This window comes from Salmo salar, chromosome ssa27 (genome assembly GCF_905237065.1).
Source record: "Salmo salar chromosome ssa27, Ssal_v3.1, whole genome shotgun sequence".
NCBI classification, from domain to species: domain Eukaryota; kingdom Metazoa; phylum Chordata; class Actinopteri; order Salmoniformes; family Salmonidae; genus Salmo; species Salmo salar.
The window spans coordinates 38,085,257-38,107,683 of NC_059468.1; the positions used below are offsets into that span (position 1 = coordinate 38,085,257).

The 22,427-nt window shown below is 39.1% G+C and overlaps 1 protein-coding gene across 1 annotated transcript; it reads right to left on the reverse strand.

Moving 5' to 3' along the window:
- Positions 1 to 1,800: 1,800 nt before the first annotated feature.
- Positions 1,801 to 5,911, reverse strand: tnfa (tumor necrosis factor a (TNF superfamily, member 2)). The gene is made up of 4 exons (XM_014178730.2): positions 5,289 to 5,911; positions 4,556 to 4,583; positions 4,131 to 4,190; positions 1,801 to 3,489 (listed from the first exon to the last, which is right to left on the reverse strand). Exons 1-4 carry the CDS (start codon positions 5,460 to 5,462, stop codon positions 3,017 to 3,019), a joined length of 735 nt encoding a protein of 244 aa, XP_014034205.1. The 5' UTR covers positions 5,463 to 5,911; the 3' UTR covers positions 1,801 to 3,016.
- Between the last annotated feature and the right edge of the window lie 16,516 nt (positions 5,912 to 22,427).

Sequence of the window (22,427 nt, forward strand, 5' to 3'; positions counted from 1 at the left end):
CTAACGATCGCGTCTGAAGCTGGGCTTGCAGCACAGCTATCCTTGCCGTAAGGCGATCGTTCTCCTGTATATTATAAGTACAACGACTGCAATTAGAAGGCATCATGTTAATGTTACTTAGCTTCGGCTGTTTGAAGTCCTGACGAACCATGTCCAGATAAAACCTCCGGGGTGAAAAAGTTGAATGAAAAAAGTTGAGTGAGGGAAAAAGTAAAAATATACGGTAATGAAAAAGTAAAAAACCGTCAGGTATCAAAGTAAGATCGGCAACAAAAACGCACAGCAGCGTAAACAAGTTGTGACCGGAAATGTAATATATACATGTAAACAGCAGTAATAGTGACCAGTAGCAGGATAAATAGATAGTAATGGTAATATATACATGTAAACAGCAGTAATAGTGACCAGTAGCAGGATAAATAGATAGTAATGGTAATATATACATGTAAACAGCAGTAATAGTGACCAGTAGCAGGATAAATAGATAGTAATGGTAATATATACATGTAAACAGCAGTAATAGTGACCAGTAGCAGGATAAATAGATAGTAATGGTAATATATACATGTAAACAGCAGTAATAGTGACCAGTAGCAGGATAAATAGATAGTAATGGTAATATATACATGTAAACAGCAGTAATAGTGACCAGTAGCAGGATAAATAGATAGTAATGGTAATATATACATGTAAACAGCAGTAATAGTGACCAGTAGCAGGATAAATAGATAGTAATGGTAATATATACATGTAAACAGCAGTAATAGTGACCAGTAGCAGGATAAATAGATAGTAATGGTAATATATACATGTAAACAGCAGTAATAGTGACCAGTAGCAGGATAAATAGATAGTAATGGTAATATATACATGTAAACAGCAGTAATAGTGACCAGTAGCAGGATAAATAGATAGTAATGGTAATATATACATGTAAACAGCAGTAATAGTGACCAGTAGCAGGATAAATAGATAGATACTAATGGCTAATGGTAATCAATAATCAATGAACAGCAGCGTAGTGGTAGTAATGAATCAAATCAATAATCATTATAGCAGCGTAGCTGTGAGAGGTAGCAGTAGTATTGAACCATTTAACAGTGGCTATAAAGGGAAACTAATGCTGTTTGGAAAGCCACCGCACAAATCCCTCCCACCACCCCCACGTGTTTAGGGTTCGAGGAGGGCAGATGCGTGGGGGGCCAATAGAAGAAGCCCTGTAGATCACACTGTTTGCTCACTCAGCAGTCATGGTCCTGATTACGAAGGGGATTATCCACATTGTCTGTTGAGGAAATGCAACTGACTGTATAGGAAACCCACAGACACACACTACTAACACAGTACTTGAGGAAATGCTACTGACCACAGTGGAAACACCCACTGAGTTTATTTTAGTAGAGGTGTCTTTGCAAATGTATGCTAATTCAATTGAGATAATGGTCAACAGAAATGCAAATCATTCCACGACGGCGAAGAGATAACTATTTGTAGAAAGTCCTGTTGATAGAATTAGCTACTATGAACTGATGCAAAATGATATGAGCCACTTGTTGTTATGAAGGTTTTTCCAGTGGTGTTTTCAGAACCCTTTCAGCATACATTAAAGACCCTTCGACTACAGTCACCAGAGACCACTTTTCTTCTTCTACGTGGCTGTAGAATCTCAAAATAGTGACCATGTTAGAAGAACCTGTCATTGACGATCAGAACTGATTCACATACAATAAATGTTTTTTTTTCTCTTTTTTTTGGGCATTTTATTGAGATATTCAATTCAACAACAATACTGTAGTTAAATAAATACATGTATACAATTAAATTACTCTTTAAAATGTAGAAATATAAAAAGGCAATTAAATAACAACAATTAGGTATTAGATACTTCAAATCAATTAAATTAAATAAATTATTTCAAATGTAATTTAAATAGGAATTTATACAATATATAGCCTTAGTGGCTTCCGAGTGGGCAGCGGTCTAAGGCACTGCATATCAGTGCTAGAGGCGTCACTACAGGCACCCTGGTTCGATTCCAGGCTGTATCACAACCCGGCTGTGATTGGGAGTCCCATATAGCGGAGCACAATTAGCTCATTGTCGTCTGGGTTAGGGGGAGGTTTGGCCGAGGGGGTAGGCCGTCATTGTAAATAAGAATTTGTTCTTAACTGACTTGCCTAGTTAAATAAAGGTTAAATAATAAATAATAAATACAGACAACAATACAAGTATAATTAACTAAAACATAATGATAAATATATTAATAAAATAGAAATAAATAATGACTTCAGAATCAATTAGAAATTGCATTGACTTCTCAATATGAGACATTTGACCGATGTAGTGGCACATTCACAATGCTTAAATACATTGACTCACACTGTATGTCAGAATTCCTTCAGATAGTAGAATATATATATATATATAGAGTGTGGGTTGGTGTATGTGCTGTGGATGGTAGTTCAGCATTAGCATCATAGAAATGTACTGTCATGGTAACACCATGGCAACACATTTGTTATACAATAAACCCCAAGTATATATAAATAAACTGCTACAGTTTAGATAGATTGGTATAATCTCTCTAGCCTGGTTCCAGATCAGCTTGTGCTCTTGCCTACATCATGCTGTCATGCAAGCCAATGTTTGGCATGGCAAGGAGTGGCAAGAAGTAGCATGATGGCACAAACAGACGGGTTCCCAGGCTATAATTCCTAATCTTTGACAGAAGAGTAAAGAAAATGCATTGGCTTTAACACGAAACAACACAATGCCTTAACATCAGTCAACTTCAGTAGATGAAACGGCCCTGACTCCTATCAGGTAACCTTCCATTATCCTCTTCTTCTTCTTCAGCTGTCTAATCCCTACAACTGTATGAACCTTTCCCTCACACTGAGGCTCCGTCCCAAATGGCACCCTATTCCCTATATAGTGCACCCATAGTTAAAGTATAGGGCAAAGGGTGGCATTTGGGACGTAGCCTTCCTCTCTATCGTCAGCCATTTTGTCTGTCTCACAAGGCGAACACGCCAAAAAAGTTCTTCCCAGCGCCACTCTCCAGATGTGGCAGAAGCCTGTTCTCTGTGACTGTCCGGAGCAGGTCTCCTTTCTCCAGGTTGAACACTGCTCCCATGTACACTGCATTATACCACTTTCCTTCGCTCGCCTCGCTGTTGGACGACTTCTTACACACGGTGCGTACGGAGTTGAGCAGCGGCAGGTACTCCTTGCTGTCAGCGCTGCCGTAGCTTGGGGACCAGCGCTTGACTGTGTTACTCAGGTGAACCATCTCCTGGTTGTTAGGGTGCTTTGGGTTGGCCTTGCAGCTGACGTGGAAAGAGACCTGGCTATAGACGAAGTATAGGCCCGTCTGGGGGATCACAATCTCGTTGTTGTTGAGTTTAAGACCCCCCTGTGAGAATACCTGGCCCACACTGTCTGTCCACTCCACTGTGGTCTTGTATTTTCCACTGCTGTTGTATTCACCTGGGAGAAGAAAAAGAGCGAGGTTAACATGGGAAATAATGAATCTCTTCCAAGGACCACATTGGAAATAAATACATGCATTTAACGCTTGTATGTGATTTCCTTTGGGGTTCTTTGTACTTTTAATTAGTTTTTAACTGTACAAATCATTTTAACCCCAAAAATAAATAAAATCAGAGTGGTTGAGATGCAGTGGTTGGACATGAATATAATTGACTGTAGATATTGACTGATGGAGCACTACGACACACCATCTCTATTGAGGCAAGTTGTAAATGAGCAGTTTCAAAAAGAGATGAAGTTTATGTCTTGACTTATACCGTATGTCAAACAGGCTTGATTCATTCACAGCTTCTAATCCCATTTCAAAGTCAAGGGTCAAGTGTGCATTTGATTTGCATAGACCAAATTTACATTGCATATATCCAGATTATTCACCATGCAGACAAGTTCATTCCAGTTCTACAGTGCTGTTGAAATGACTCTAATATGGCATCCTGTCAGGTAACCTTCCCTTGTCCAAATAACACCCTATCCCTTACATATGGGCCCTGGTCAAAACTAGTGCACTACATAAGGAATAGGGTGCCACTTTGGAAGCAGACATTGTATGTATACATTACTGTAAAGTGTTATTTTACCTTCTAAATGAATGGCAGCCTTTATGTTTCCAGAGAGTTGTCTCAATGTATGCTGAAGTTCTGAAGAGGGAAGAAGACAGAGATTTAGGAAACTGACATACACTTCAGAGGATGAATTCTCTCACGTTAAACTCCATATAATGCCGTACTGCTGCGAGAGCTTCTGAGAGCTTTGCGAGAGTTTATCTTACACATTTAGGTTTTTGTCTCAAATGGCATTCTATATTCCCTATGTAGTGGACTACTTTTGACCAGGGCCGATAGGGCTCCCGTCATAAGTAGTGCACTATAAAAGGAATAGGATGCTATTTAGAATACGTCCTTTGTCAAGTGAGTAGTAGTATATATTCAATATTATAACACCGTTATTACCAGCAGTAGAACATATAGAACCTGACAGAAGAAGAAAAAATAAACCAACTCACCATCAACTTCCTCGACCTGATCTTGTTTCTGAGTTAGAGGAAAAGACAAATGGAGAAAAGTTAGTCCTGTGATCGGTTTCACATTGACGCTACACAGGAGATATACAGAGAAAAGTTAGTCCTGTGATCGGTTTCACATTGACGCTACACAGGAGATATACAGAGAAAAGTTAGTCCTGTGATCGGTTTCACATTGACGCTACACAGGAGATATATACAGATTTACAAAGATACATGGTGGTGATATATATATATATATATATATATATATATATATATATATATATATATATATATATATATATATATATATATATATGTGTGTGTATATATATGTATACACATATGTATAGATATTTAAATATTTATATATATATATACACATAGATATGTAGACATATAGATAGGTAGACATATAGATATGTAGGTATATAGATATGTAGATATGTAGATGCTATAGATATATAGATATGTGGACATTTAGATAAATAGATCTATAGTGATATACAGAAGGTATAGACATGTAAGTAAAAGTACATGTAAATATAGCTACAGAGATACACAGTAGTTTCAATCAGGATCTAAGTACAAAGTTCAAATTTTATTTATCAAATTGCTGATGGAATATACTTGATATCAGCTCATCAAAAATAATCCAGTTCCCTTATCGATTTAACTAGCCATTATCCCACTAATAATTAATGATAAGATAAAAGTGCCTGTATGTTCTTACCTTGGCGTGCCAGGTAATGAAAAGCGCAGCTGAGACAAACAGTGCAATGGCCAGCAGGGCACCACACAGCCTCCACTGGTGTGAGGACTTTTCCCGTACCAGGGTCACGGTCGTTGCTGGGTATACAGGGCCACTCTCCATGTCTACCATCACTCTGCTGCAATCACCTTCCATCGTATAGTAGAACCTTCCGTCAAAGTCCTTAGTATCCAAGAGAAGCCTGGAGCTCCAATGTCAATCAAGCTCTTTGCGATAGGTATACAAGTTTGTAAACTTAGAATAACTTCAGTAGCTAAGCTCCCCTCAGTGCTATCGGAGGTTGACTGTGTTTTGAAGGTAGTAGGTAGTGACAGGCCTGCTGATTGATTGACTGATACTCTCAGTGCTGCTTGCTATATACATGTAGCAGCCAAGGGAAACTCCAGTGATGTCACTCAGAGTGGAGGCTAGCAAGGGAACATAATTTTGGAGGAGGAGGAGGTATGGGTAATGGCTGGAGAGACCTGTGGTTTTTTCACAATTGAGAAAGGTATTGAAACCCACACACAGGAAGATGAGCTACTGCATTCAACAGCTGATGGATACCCTAATAAACAAAACTAAACACCTGACCACACACACACACACACACACACACACACACACACACACACACACACACACACACACACACACACACACACACACACACACACACACACACACACACACACCTAAACACCTGACCACACACACACACACACACACACCTAAACACCTGACCACACACACACACACACCCACACACACACACACACACACACACACACACACCTAAACACCTGACCACACACACACACACACACACACACACACACACACACACACACACACACACACACACACACACACACCTAAACACCTGACCACACACACACACACACACACACACACACACACACCCCTGTCTCACTCTCTCTCTCTCTCTCTCTCCCTCTCTCTCACATCCCAAGTAAACACCAACATCCCTCTCTCTAACTTCATCTTTACTCTGTTCCTTATTCAACTTTATTTTCCTTTCGTCTCTACGGGATTTTTTTTTGTCTTTCTTTCTTGTCCTTTTAATGTTCTGCTTTTCACTGAACTTATTTGCTATATATCGACGTGTTTTCTACTTGTCCATTAGTATCAGCACTGGTGGCTGGTTTCAAGGACAGAGCAGTCTATTAAGCAACATACGCCGCTGTGGTATAATTTTACTTCCGTAAAGGGGATAGTAGTTAGTATGATGGATTTTTTTTTTTTTAAATATGAAGGATAAAAGTAAATGTTGTGTTACTGTATGTTTCTGTCCAAGTTCATGGTAAAGCGACATCCTATGCTAAAGCACACTTGTACGTTAAAGTTACATTGGCACTATACATTCTCACACACAAACATCCTCATTTGCCAAATATGGGCTCAAAGAGATGTGTCATGGCTGCTATCTGTAATGGTATAACTGACACTTCCTTCCATCTCTTTGAAATAGGCCAAGCGAACAGGGAGGGGGGACGGGGGGACGGGGGGAGTCCCCCATCTCCCCCCTCTCTCTAAATATTTCAGCCTCTTATTGTCCCAAAGTTAATTTCCCCATTGCATTAATGCAAATGTATGTAATGCGTTGAGAGATACTTATTATTAATGTAATAATAAAACAATGTGTTATGTATATCTTTGTACAGTGGAAACATAAGTAATAAAAAGGTAATAAGAAATATAGCTTTACTATGATAAAACACAATCTATACAATCGTTGACCATTTACAAATGCAGTGTTTGTGGTGTTTAGTGAGTCCAACATATTAGAGGCAGTAGGTATGTTACCGCATGATATTGATAGCTGCGTGAATTGCACCATATTGCTGTCCTGCCTGAGCATTCTAAATGTAACGAGTACTACAGAGAGTCACGGAAAATGCATGGAGTAAAAAAGTACAGATTTTCTTTAGGAATGTAGTGGAGTAAACGTACCAAGTTGTCAAAAAATATAAATAGTAAAGCAGAGAAGCCCCCCCTCAAAAAAGTACTTCAAAGTATTTTTTTACTTAGTTACTTTATACCACTGCATGTCATTTGAGCGGCACGCACCACAAGCAAATTCATTGTAATTTCACTTTGCCTGTAAGAACCATGTGCACGGCGGGCACAGTCTGATAAGGCTTCGTTGTATCGCAGCCTCTGACTCGTAGCAGCCTCTGACTCGTAGCAGCCTCTGACTCGTAGCAGCCTCTGACTCGTAGCAGCCTCTGACTCGTAGCAGCCTCTGACTCGTAGCAGCCTCTGACTCGTAGCCTTCCATCAGCCCACGTAAGGTTGTACCTTTACAGAAACCTGCATGTCCGGTAGCTCTTGGGCTGTCAATTAGTAGCTTGCATGTAGATACTGAGAAATATTCCATATGCCTAATATTACATCATTAAATCTATGAAATATTTTTTTTCTCCACAAACTGTTAACAAGCATTCAACACCATTCTGCATTTTTGCCATATATTTTCCTCAACATTAATCGATTAAATCATATTGTTAAAATATTTTAATTCAGTTACAAGAGTAACAGTCTTGGCTGTTCCCTATATGAGAGCGTAACGTGGCTGTTCCCTATATGAGAGCGTAACGTGGCTGTTCCCTATATGAGAGCGTAACGTGGCTGTTCCCTATATGAGAGCGCAACGTAGCTGTTCCCTATATGAGAGCGCAACGTAGCTGTTCCCTATATGAGAGCGCAACGTAGCTGTTCCCTATATGAGAGCGCAACGTAGCTGTTCCCTATATGAGAGCGTAACGTGGCTGTTCCCTATATGAGAGCGTAACGTGGCTGTTCCCTATATGAGAGCGTAACGTGGCTGTTCCCTATATGAGAGCGCAACGTGGCTGTTCCCTATATGAGAGCGTAACGTAGCTGCTTCGCTTCGCAACGCAGCAAAGCTGTGTCTGTATGTGTCTATGTGCAAAAATAAAAACGACAGGATATTTGTACCTCGATAAAACAGCTCTGCTTGGCTCGGTATGTACTATCGATCAAATAAGGCATTTCTACTCTCATTTTATCAAATATGAATGCTGCTGAGTCAAGTTAATCTTTTTTTTATTTAAACATTGACAAAAATATTTGCGATGAAAGGGCACGGTCAAGTAGTGTGCTTGCTGAGACTACACTTTCGTTATTCCTCATACTTTTCATGACTAGTCTGTTTCTTCATGATTTGTTGTCAAATATGCAGAAAGTATTTATAGTTTTTCTTCTTCTCATATCTTAAAAATACAAGATTCTCAAGGTAGGCAACAGTCAAATGATTTTTGTTAAAAATGTGTGATTTTAAGAAACGCAATTACATTATGTATGCATACAGCGCTGTTCTTTGTTTCTATTAACCAACTTAGGCCTACACAATAACAAAATATGCAGGCTGTAGCCTATATGAGTTGCTTGCAAAAAAAGGTTTTAGTATAAAGTAGCTGTTATGAAAGAAAAGGTTAAAGACCTCTGCTCTAGCCCAAACGTAAAATATAACCCATACTACCGGAGATACATTTTATTATTTTAATTGCAGAGTTCGGGCTGAAATGTATGGATATATATATATATATATAGCTGGCCCCCCCAAAAAATGCTAATTTCATAATGATAATTATAAATGAATACGTATGCAATGTTGTTTTTATATGAACATAATCTATGACCTAATTGAAATGCAAAACTCCAGTTTGCATTTTCAAGTTGACAGTTCTTGTTCAATGTCCTACCAGATAACACTGCCATACTGAGAAAGAGAATTGTTAAAAGATAAATAAAAATTCACATTTGTAATTGTACTACATTACTGTGATTGCATTATTTGTGACAAAAATAAAAAATAAAATTTCGTTTGCAATTTAATAATGCTTTTTCCTTAACCTACAAGTACACAATTTAAATTCTTATAGGGTAAAACAATATTATTCCTCCCATTTTCAATTATGTTTCTTCATTGTTGTCATGCGTTGTCCAGGCCACATTCTTAACAGTTTGGTCTGTCAATCGATCACTGTAGGTGGGTTTTTTAGGGAAGGGGGCACGATGTTTATGAGTCACAGGTTTGGTAGGGTTTCAGACCTGTCTATTTCTTATTGGGGGTGGGATTTTCAGGGAAGGGAGTAGATTAGTAATCTAGTCATCAAAACATGTTTTCTATATCATTTATTGTGGCAAAAGGTAAGAAAGATTGTTGTGTTCTGTTCATAAATATTGATTCCCCCTGTTAAGAAACGGTGCAGAATTGCAGGAAAACTGAAGCCCCCCCACAAGCTTTTGCACCCCCACTTTCAGACAAACTCAGGCACCCAATCATATTACAATGGCCTCGGTCTCATCCTGTTCTGTTTTGCCTCAACCAGTCTCATCCGGCTGATTTTTAACAACTGCAGTCACTCAGTGTAGTATTCAGAGGTAATACTGTAACATCACTGGTAAAGATGATAAATACTGACTGTGTATTATTTTTACGTATTTATTTAACCTTTATTTAAGCATGGAGTCACATTGAGATTAAAAATCTATTTTACAAGAGATCCCTGTACACGTTACAATAAAAACAGTATATTAAAACAACATACACATGTGTATTTAAAACAATATAGTTCAGCACAATAAAAATAAACATTTAATAAAAGCAATCACATCCAACTACATAATCAATCCATAATGTAAAATGCCTGAGTGGCATCAGCACATCTAACTGCAGTGAATTCTGTAGATTGTTCCACAAATTAGTGGCAAAAAAACCAGAACGCAGATTTTCTCAAATCTGTGGAGACTGAAGGGATCTCTAGTGTTATCCATTCCGGTGAACGGGTTTGATAACTTATGGTTTTTATCTTAGTTAATGATGTTACATATAGAGGGAGTTTCTGTCAGATTGCTTTGTAAATAAATCAAAGAGAATACAGCTCTCTTCTTACAGACAGAGAGATCCATCCTACATTCTTGTACAGACTACAATGACGAGTCTTAAAATTGTCCCCTGTGTTAAAACGTATAGCTGAATGGTAGACTGCGTCCAAAGGTTTTAAAACAGAGGTTGCCGCATGCATGTAAACAATATCACCAAAATCCAATATGTTGTTTGAACAATCTTTCTCCTATTTTTAATACTAACGCGTGATTTATTTTTCGATATGAAAATACAATCTTGGATCTTAGCTTCTTAGTCAGATTTTTTTTATATGCGTTACGAAGGACAACTTTCAGTTACGACGGACAACTTTGATCAATCCAGACATCTAGGTACTTATATTGAGAAACAAGCTTAACTTGGGTTCCATTTGTAGTGCAAATATGCAGATCCTCAGGTTCAACATGTCGTGACCTAGAGAACAGCATGAGCTTGGTTTTACTTGTACATAACACTCATTTAAGATATGTAAGTGATTTCTGAATTGAATCAAAGTCATGCTGAAGTTCACGAATGGCCTGCTGCACTGAGCTTGGCACAGGAATACAAAACTGTGTCATCTGCATAGAGATGAATGTTACAAGTATTAACAGGGTTTCCTATGTCATTAATATACAAGGTGAACAATAATGTACCCAAAATCAAACCCTGAGGAACACCTTTTTGAATCTCAAGAAATTCAGATTTAACCCCATCTATCAAGATGGCCTGAGTTCTGTCGCTAAGATAATTCTAAAACCCATAAACAGGCTGTACATCCCAGACCTACTCTTGATAATTTCTTCAGCAAAACAGAATGATCAACAGTGTCAAATGCCTTTGACAGGTCAATGAACAAGGCAGAACATTAACCAAGGATTCAAGAATCTTAGCTAAAGAAGGTAGTCTTGAAATGGGGCGATAGGTGTCAATCCCCACCCTGATGGAGTGGCAGCACATATGCAGATTTCCATGCTTTTGGAATACTTCCTGATAACAATGTTAAATTAATAACACATATTTGGACTACCGAGCCAGCAATAAGGGGTGCTGCACACTTAAACAGACCAGGCTCCAAATTATCAGCCTCTGTGGATTTTTTTTTTTTTTAACAAAGCATCCAGGACTTCTTTATCTGTGAATTTCCGAAAACAAATCTCCTGACCAGCATGTTCAGTTTCATTCAATAGAGTTTCACCGTCTACATCCAAACTACATTTTTTCAAGAGCTGGCTTTGAAATACATTCAAATATCAAACCCGCAGAGATAAACTAGTGATTAAATGCATTAATGATATCAATTTTGTCAGTAATAGGACCAGAATTTAAATGAATGTCTTGGGGAGAGAAGAGGAGACACAACCCTTCAGTGATTTAACAGCTTTCCAAAAATGTAGCTGGGTTCCCTGTACATTCACATATATCAATGGACAAACATATTTGTAACACATTTACTCAGTCTGTGTGGATGTTACCGATTCACAATAATATCCCTAAGTGAGTTAATGTCTGAGTAGCCTCTGAAGCCCAGATTTCTCACACTGGACGGGGTTTGGAAGTAGGTGATGTCATCAACATTACTTAACAACTACAGAGCCACGTGGGAGTGTATTTGTATCCAGTGTACTATATGACATGTTGACATCCTAGGGATTTGCCTATGACTGAACGGCTATATTTAGCGCTTCCTTATTTTGAGCGTCGGGATATTTGAATAGATTAATACTAATAATGAAGGGCAACATTATGTCACAAAACATTATGGAAACAAATAACAACAAACATCCCATATAAATCCCAGAACTACAATCTAACAGAAACTAATATTTATTTACATTAGTCATTCATTCAACTGGCTAAATAAGATTATACTGTTTGATCACAACAACAACAAAAAGAAGAAGCTAATAGATCACACAAAGTGAACAATTTAGTAAACAGATACTCAACAGATAAGTATTTATTAAAGTATGGGCTGTGTGGATCAACAGAGTTAAGAGCCCTAGAAAACACATTAAAAGCTTTGTAATTACAGCACTTCCTGTGCAATACACCTGATGATGACTGCTCCAGCATGAGTAATAAGATGATACACACAAACAGGCACACACACACACACACAGACACACACACACACACACACACACACACACACACACACACACACACACACAGTGTCATGGTATCGTGGTATTGCTGTGTGTCATCATGATTTCCACCATCTCTATTTGGACATCTACAAATGGCACCCAATGCCCTATACACACAGTATCAGTCAAAAGATTGGACACACCTACTCATTCAAGGGTTTTATCTTTATTTTTATTTTGTACTATTTTCTACATTGTAGAATAATAGTGAAGACATCAAAACTATGAAATAACACGTATGGAATCATATGTGTTATACAAAAAAAAAAGTGAAACAAATCAAAATATATATTTTATATTTGAGATACTTCAAAGTAGCCACCGTTTGCCTTAATGACAGCTCTTGGCATTCTCTCAACCAGCTTCATGATGAAGTCACCTGGATTGCATTTCAATTTTTATTTATTTAACTAGGCAAGTCAGTTAAGAACAAATTCTTATTTACAATGAAGGTCTACTGGGGAACAGTGGGTTAACTGCCTTGTTCAGGGGCAGAACGACAGATTTTTACCTTGTCAGCTCGGGGATTCGATCCAGCAACCTTTATGCTTACTGGCCCAACACTCTAACCACTAGGCTACCTGCCGCCCCAAATCAATTAACAGGTGTATTTGTATTTATTATGGATCCCCATTAGCTATTCCTCCTGGGGTCCAGCTAAATTAAAGCAGTTTATACCATTTTAAAACATTACAATACATTCACAGATTTCACAACACACTGTGTGCCCTCAGGCCCCTACTCCACCACTATCACATATCTACAGTACTAAATCCATGTGTGTGTGTGTGTGTGTGTGTGTGTGTGTGTGTGTGTGTGTGTGTGTGTGTGTGTGTGTGTGTGTGTGTGTGTGTGTGTGTGTGTGTGTGTGTGTGCGTGTGTCTGTGCCAATGTTTGTGGTGCTTCACAGTCCCCGCTGTTCCATAAGGTGTTTTTTTTATCTGTTTTTTAAATCAAATTTTACTGCTTGCGTCAGTTACTTGATGTGAAATAGAGTTCCATGTAGTCATGGCTCTATGTAGTACTGTTCTGGTCTTGGGAACTGTGAAGAGACCTCTTGTGGTATGTCTTGTGGGGTATGCATGGGTGTCCGAGCTGTGTGCCAGTAGTTTCGACAGACAGCTCGGTGCATTCAACATGCCAATACCTCTTTAACAAGGTGTGCCTTGTTAAAAGTTCATTTCTGGAATTCCTTTCCTTCTTTATGCGTTTGAGCCAATCAGTTGTGTTGTGACAAGGTAGGGGTGGTATACAGAAGATAGCCCTATTTGGTAAAAGACCAAGTCCATATTATGGCAAGAACAGCTCAAATAAGCAAAGATAAATGACAGTCCATTGTTACTTTAAGACATGAAGGTCAGTCAATTCGAAAAATGTCAATAACATTGGACATTTCTTCAAGTGCAGCCGCAAAAACCATCAAGCGCTATGATGAAACTGGCTCTTATGAGGACCGCTACAGGAAAGGAAGACCCAGAGTTACCTCTGCTGCAGAGGATACGTTCATTAGAGTTACCAATCTAAAAAATTGCTAATAAATAAATAAATCCTTCACAAATAAATAAATGCTTCACAGAGTTCAAGTAACAGACACATCTCAACATCAACTGTTCAGAGGAGACTGCATAAATCAGGCCTTCATGGTCTAATTACTGCAAAGAAACTACTACTGAAGGACACAAAAAATAAGAGACTTGTTTGGGCCAAGAAACACGAGCAATGGACATTAGATTTTTGGTTGGAACCGTTGTGTCTTTGTGAGAGATGCAGAGTAGGTGAACAGATGATCCGCATGTGTGGTTCCCACTGTGAAGCATGGAGGAGGAGGTGTGATGGTGTGGGGGGCCTTTGCTAGTGACACTTTCTGTGATTTATTTAGAATTTAAGGCACACTTAACCAGCATGACTACCACAGCATTCTGCAGTGATACTCCATCCCATCTGGTTTGCGCTTAGCGGGACTATCATTTGTTTTTCAACAGTACAACGACCCAACACAACTCCAGGCTGTTTAAGGGCTATTTTACCAAGAAGGAGAGTGATGGAGTGCTGCATCAGATGACCTGGCCTCCACAATCACCCGGCATCAACCCAATTGAGATGGTTTGGGATGAGTTGGACTGTAGAGTGAAGGAAGAGCAGACAACAAGTGCTCAGCATATGTGGGAACTCCTTCAAAAATGTTGGAAAAGCATTCCAGGTGAAGCTGGTTGAGAGAATGCCAAGAGTGTGCAAAGCTGTCATCAAGGCAAAGGGTGGCTACTTTGAAGAATCTCAAATATAAAATATATTTAGATTTGTTTAACACTTTTTGGGTTATTACATGATTTCATATGTGTTATTTCATAGTTTTGATGTCTTCACTATTATTCTACAATGTACAAAATAGTAAAAATAAAGAAAAATCCTTGAATGAGTAGGTGTGTCCTAACTTTTGACTGGTACTGTAAATAGGATCTTAACGTGATAACACTGCAGCAAAAGGATTTGAACATTTAGTCCATAATGTTGCTTGATCTGTGGTTAGGCTATTAGCTGGCCAAAAGTAGGCTACATGAAAAGTGCCATACTACATAATATAATGTGTTAGTGTGGGTTTTCAGTTAATTTATGTAAATCACGAAGCTCATCTGCATTTACTGCGTCTCAGGACAATTATCAGCCACAAGATCCTACATCTGTAAAGTACATAGGGTGCAGTTTTTGCTATGGAACCATTGTGTTTCACCTGGCATCTCATTCCGAGACAGTGAATATTTTATTTTTTGGGAGTATCAGTCTCTTCATCTACCTTTTGAAAGAGGTATTTGACATATTGGAGAATTATTCTAATTATTTTTACACTTTCATTATGAATAGTATAATATTTTTGCAGGAATCTCCTTGCGAATGATTTTGCCGAAGATTGTATCTCCGGGGCAACCTGAGCTGTCGTAACATATTTTCCTACTCTTGTGTCAACAGAACGATCAGTTGATGAGTAAAGGACTAACAAACACCTTCCCACGTCTCGCTCTATTTCACATCGTTCTCTCTAACCTCTCCCACCGTAGCTTGTTTATCCGTGGGTGAATGGGCGCTGTCATTCACACAACACAGCACTTAGTAGTTAATAGACATTCGCCCATTTTACACGTTCCACTTCTACAATTAATGTACAATGCATTTGGCACAACAGAAAGTTTTTCTGCAAAAAAAAAAAGATGATATAAGCATTGTGGAGACACCACACAACACACTGGTTGTAAAGGGTTGTGGAGACACCACATAACACACTGGTTGTAAAGGGTTGTGGAGACACCACACAACACACTGGTTGTAAAGGGTTGTGGAGACACCACACAACACACTGGTTGTAAAGGGTTGTGGAGACACCACATAACACACTGGTTGTAAAGGGTTGTAGGCCTACATTAGTTGTAGTAAAGGGCCTGTGAGGGTCCATATCTAGTGCAGACGCACGGTGTAGATTCATTTCCAGTTCAGTGGAATGCAGTAATGCATCATTACACTGTGTGGTATTACTACATACAGACCACATCAAGGCCACCACTGGAACACTGCGTAGGTGTTTATACACTGAGGAGGTGAGCTTCACCAGAAAGGTAAAAAACAGGGGGCTGAAAGTAGGGCATTTCTAAGTGACTGATTTGATGACAGGAAAAGGAGAGAGAGAGAGAGAGAGAGAGAGAGAGAGAGAGAGAGAGAGAGAGAGAGAGAGAGAGAGAGAGAGAGAGAGAGAGAGAGAGAGAGAGAGAGAGAGAGAGAGAGAGAGAGAGAGAGAGAGAGAGAGAGAGAGAGAGAGAGAGAGAGAGAGAGAGAGAGAGAGAGAGACAGTCAGCTTCACATAAGGACCAGGGGAAGTCCCATCTTTTTACCTATTAGCTTTGATTCAATTTCAACTTGAACGATCAGAGCTTTTTTTTGGTGTGGCATTATTCAATCTCTACTTAAAAGTTGGTCTTAAAATCATGTACTGTACATAACTGTCAGCTGCTTATAGCCTCAACACTAATAACATTGATAGCAAAAAATTTTTAATCCAGAAACATTCCCATATCATATGAAACAGTCAAATATGATATTAAGGGTACTTCCAATGACCAGTGGCGGTTCTAGACCATTTCAACTGGGGGGGCCAAGCTGGGGCCAGTTGTACTGTTAGAGGGGCCAGTTACATTAGACATTATTGTTGTCATATTGTTTTCTTCACTGCATTGCAGGCATTAGCAGGCAAAAGACCATGTTCATAATCATTAGTGTTCCGCGTTGCCACTGTCTAATAACGGATGTAAAAAAAAAAGAACGATAGCAAAAATGTGTTATGTCAAAATTCTTTCAAAATTGTTGTCACAGGGGCAACTGCCAATGACCGAAGAAAGTTTTCGGCAATATCACGTGAAAGTCACTTTAGCTGAGAAATACCATGAAGGAGAGTTGACCTTAAGACAGAGAAGTAAAACCTAAAACCCCATTAAACCAAAAGGGGAATTGAAAGATGGAAGGCCATTCTAGACAATGAGATATTTAGACATCAAACAACACTGCTGCTGTGAAATCTCAAGAAGAAGAAACAGTCACTATTGTGGCATTTCCTTTTCTTTCCCCCCCCCCATTTCTATTGGTCTAATGCTTCGATCACAGCGATAGCGTCAATACATTTTGGGTACACAAGAATTACATTCATTTCCAATGAAACGCTGGGTTTGCCTTGCAGCGTTGCGTTGCAGAGACGGTTGCAGTGCGTTCTGCGCGGTGCATAAATTGGATTTATCCAACGTACTCTTCAATGCGTCGACGGCTTGACAGAAATGGTAGCAGAAGGTGAACGTTTAACTTTTGTTGCGTACATATCCAGATAATGCTGCGTACTATTTTGTTCAATGACGCTGTCGGTGTGATCAAGGCGTTAGTATTGGTTCGAGGATGATGCAATGGGCCCTTCCTGCCCCGGAGCTCAGTATCATAGGAAAAATATATATGACTGTGTATTATTGAGAAAGAGTAGAAAGAAAATAAGTGGGAGAGAAAAGAGGAAGTGAGAGAGATTAGAAGGAGTGAGAGGAAGGTGGTCACAGGTGTAAAGGTATGACAATTAAAGGTAAAACTGGCAGCTAAAGAGAGAGGAGGATAAAGGGACATTCAGAGCTCTGACTAAGTGAAACTCTGTGGCTTTCTCTCCTAACTGGCTTTCGTAACCATTACGCTACTGGTGTTGGTGTTGGAGGAAGGTGTGAGTGGCAAATATTGGTCCACTTGTGGTTTAAAGTTAGGTTAGGTCAGGATTGTATTTTAGTCAATCTCTCATTCAATCTCCCTCTGAGATACTGTATCGCTTGGCACCAGTTGCACCTGTAAATTCATCAAATTAAATGTAGTTTAAATGACAAAAAATAGAATGGTAATAGACATAGTCAAACAGTTGAAAGGCCTAAATGTTGAAAATGCCATTGATGGAAGTGAGATAGAATAGAATAGCCCCACCTTGTTGTCAATGACCCACAATTGATCTACTTGTAGTCCCACCTTGTTGCCAATGACCCACAATTGATCTACTTGTAGTCCCACCTTGTTGCCAATGACCCACAATTGATCTACTTTTAGCCCCACCTTGTGGTCATGTCTGTTATTTTGTATTTATTTAACCTTTATTTAACTAGGCAAGTCAGTTATATGAACAAATTCTTATTTACAATGACGGTCTACTGTCATTGTAAACGTGTGTAACATGTCCAAACAATTTCAACTCAAGGAGAGTTATGCTATAGGTGTATATGCTCTATTTAAGTTATTTGATCTTAACTTTGATTCTTACATTTGTGGATATGTTGATGTTTGCTTTTGAAATAGAAATTTGAACAACATCTCACATCTTAATATAGCCTGGTGCTTTTCAGTTTCACCTAACTATTGCAATTCTGTGAATTCCAAAATTGGAAACAACTGACTTAATGTTTTTGTTTTGTATGTGCAATTATAATAATTTTCTAGATAGACAGTTAGAATTCATTTTCTCTGTAGTGGTCATCTGAACTATGCCCAATTGTGCGTTGATGACACTAACCATGTTTCCATACAACCATTTTATGCGGATGAATTACCTGACGAATTAAAAAGTCAAGACGTGGTTGACGGAAACATGAAATGCCGGTACAATTTTATAAATGCCGACAGACAATTTGTTCGTTCGTTTTCATGGTGGGATCTTTTTTTGTGTCGTTAAAATTAATTATGCAAGAAATGCCTGTGGAAATAACTATCATATCGAAGTAAATTTGGAGCCACGCGATATGGTTGTGTGGTCCTCCAACTACGACTCGAAAAAGAATGCAGTTTACTGGGCTACAGATGAAATAAGTTGTGATGAACTTCACAGGGTGGTGAATGTGCAAAGTGTTGAGCTTGATGCTCCTTTTCAATACATATCGAGGGTCTTATTCTGGTGACATGATGATCGATGGTCTTATCCATAATAATCTCATATATATTTCTAGCCAACCCGCAATATATCTGCGAGTTGTTGGCTAGAGCGCATGTGCCAAGACCAGAGTGCGCACATTTGTTATATAATGCAACGCAGCAGTTTTGCAAATGCTATGGAAACCTATTTAACTTGTATTTTTCATTCGGTACATGGGAATTTAAAGGCAAAAGTTATTTTTTATGAGCACTACTGTCTCATCACGCACAATTACTTAAGTACTTAAGTAAAAATACTTTAAAGTACTACTTAAGTAGTTTTTTGGGGTATCTGTACTTTACTATTTATTTTTTTTGACAACTTTTACTTTTAATTCACCACATTCCTAAAGAAAATGATGTACTTTTTAATCCGTACATTTTCCCACTCAATACCGTACAGCGCTGGTCATCCCTACTGCCTCTGATATGGCGGAGTGTAACGCCCTGGCCATGGAGAGGGTTTTTTGTTCTCTATTTTTGCAAATTATGTCTGAGTGTTGGAGCGTGCCCCTTGCTATCCGTAAATGAAAAAAATATATAATAAAATGGTGCCGTCTGGTTTGCTTAATATAAGGAATTTGTAATGATTTATACTTTTACTTGAACTTTTGATACCTATGTATATTTAAAACCAAATACTTTTAGACTTTGACTCAAGTAGAATTTTACTGGGTGACTTTCACTTTTACTTGAGTAATTTTCTAAGGTATCTTTACTTTTACTCAAGTGTGACAATTGGATACTTTTTCCACCGCTGGTAAAAAGTCAGTTTGATGGAAACGCATCGCTGGTGGGAAAATGCACATATAGTTCTTTTTAATTATTGACGATTTTATAATATTCGCATGAAAATCTGTTGCAAATTGGATGGAAACCTCGCTACTAACACACAAGTTTGCATATTCACTAAGGAGGAAGTGAAATGTTAGCGTTGCATGCTAAAACGTTACCCACCATGCAGGGGCGAAAATCTGATATCCACTTTGGAGGGGACAATTACATGAAATTTTCTCAAGAGCAATTCCTGAGGGGGACACCAAAAGTAGTGCTGTAACACATAGCCTACATTGTAATATGGTAAATGTATATTGAGGAACCAAAGAAATAAGGTGTTTGCTGTACTCCTAACTACCGGTACCCAAAACTACACAACTAATCACAACAGCAATACCATTGCCTTTAACAAATCTTAGTTCAGTCACCAGTTTAAGTTGAGAGTGGGGGTATCCATGGCATTTTCCAATTATGTTCCTATTTTACAAGTCAAAAAAATGGAGAACCTTTCATAATGTTGCCAAACAAAGACTCAACAAACTTACCTGAGACTCCCTGTCTCTGCATATCTGTCCCCAACTCTGCTGGCTGTGTGCCATCTGTTGCCTGCTCTGCCTAATGACATCATTGTGAAACATTTCCATTAGAATTTCATTTCTTTCTTATGAACATTTTATCAACTAGTCTTTGAGATATTAGGCTACTAGGGTTCTTACTATGCGTTTTGGTGTATTGAAAAATACTCTGATGTCCGTCTTTTATTTTTCTGCCATTTTTCTACCTGGCTGGCTACACACACAGTGTGTAGGTTATTTACAGTAGGAGATGGGCTTCTATCATCTTCAGTCATTCTATATGGGCTTCGATCTAAAAGGTAGCTAGCAAATGTGAAACGGATTAAAATGACAAGAGTTGACAGCTGTATGAGTTCACCATTTACACAACATATGCTGCAACCTTTTGTAATTTTAATAGTTTGTTTCATATTGGCTGGCTTCCAACAATAGCTGAATTTGCAAAGCTAGCGAGCACCAATTCAGTTTCAGTGGTGTTTGCTATAATCTTTGCTACCCGGGTTAAATAAAGGTGAAATAAAATAAATAAATAAAAGTTCCCTTGCGACAATTTAGCTTTTGCACCGAGACCATTAAATATATTTAAGACAATGGCAGATGAGAGTGTGGTTCTGTTCAGTTTGGACTTCAGTTTATCGCTAACCTTATCGCAGGGACTTTGAAGCACTAACTTACATCATCTGCATGCTGATTCCATCTTTGACGACGCCACATAAATGGAATAGGTACTAGCTAGCTTAATAGTTAATATTTGCGCGCTAGCTCTGCATATTCAGCTAGTGTGTGTGTGCGCGATTGACTGGATGAACCTCACGGCAGTTACGTAGCAAGCTAAGGAACTGGCAGTGGATCAAACCATTGTGAGGCAAAGGGCGGGGGGGTCGCAATCTTTTGAAACTTAAAAACGCGCTATTAAGTGTCTATAATCAGTACAATTGCTTTCATTGCGTATTATTAATATTATTTAAATTACATAGTTATGTTTCAGTGATATATTGGGGGGGACAAATCATATTTTTCCCAGGATGGGGGGGTCGTGTCCCCCCCGTCCCCCCCGGGATTTCCGGCCCCTGCCACCATGCATAAATTAACACATTTTATATTTTATCTATGTGGAGGAAGTGAAGAGGCTGATCTTTTACATTTTTAAATTAGGATGTTCCAACTCTGGGTGAGTGTAGGCTTTACTGTCCCAAATGGCACCCTATGCCCTATATATGGGTGGTCAAAGCCTAAAGGAACTACAATGTCATGGGTGGTCAAAGCCTACATGAACTACAACGTCGTGGGTGGTCAAAGCCTACATGAACTACAACGTCGTGGGTGGTCAAAGCCTACATGAACTACAATGTCGTGGGTGGTAAAAGCCTAAAGGAACTACAACGTCGTGGGTGGTCAAAGCCTAAAGGAACTACAATGTCATGGGTGGTCAAAGCCTAAAGGAACTACAATGTCATGGGTGGTAAAAGCCTAAAGGAACTACAACGTCGTGGGTGGTCAAAGCCTAAAGGAACTACAACGTCGTGGGTGGCTGCTCATCTGCAATAAGTAATATTATGATTTCATCTTCCAAAGTCAGGCAGTTGTTGGCTTGATACGATAAGGCTTATCAATTATGTCACCTTATCTCACCACATAATGAAAATGATTTTGGTCTCAAATTGACAATCCTTTAGCTTATGCTAAATGGATGCACTTGATTTCATAATTTGTGGAAACTTAAACACAATTGTGTATTATGTATATTTTAGTGGGCAGACAATAACCCCTTAGCCTACAGCCTATAGGGAGGAGGTCAGAGACCTGGCCGGGTGGTGCCAGAATAACAACCTATCCCTCAACGTAACCAAGACTAAGGAGATGATTGTGGACTACAGGAAAAGGAGGACCGAGCATACCCCCATTCTCATCGATGGGGCTGTAGTGGAGCAGGTTGAGAGCTTCACGTTCCTTGGTGTCCACATCACCAACAAACTAGAATGGTCCAAACACACCAAGAGAGTCGTGAAGAGGGCACGACAAAGCTTATTCCCCCTCAGGAAACTAAAAAGATTTGGCATGGGTCCTCAGATCCTCAAAAGGTTCTACAGCTGCAACATCGAGAGCATCCTGACTGTTTGCATCACTGCCTGGTACGGAAATTGCTTGGCCTCAGACCGCAAGGCACTACAGAGGATAGTGTGTACGGCCCAGTACATCACTGGGGCCAAGCTGCCTGCCATCCAGGACCTCACGCTAGGCGGTG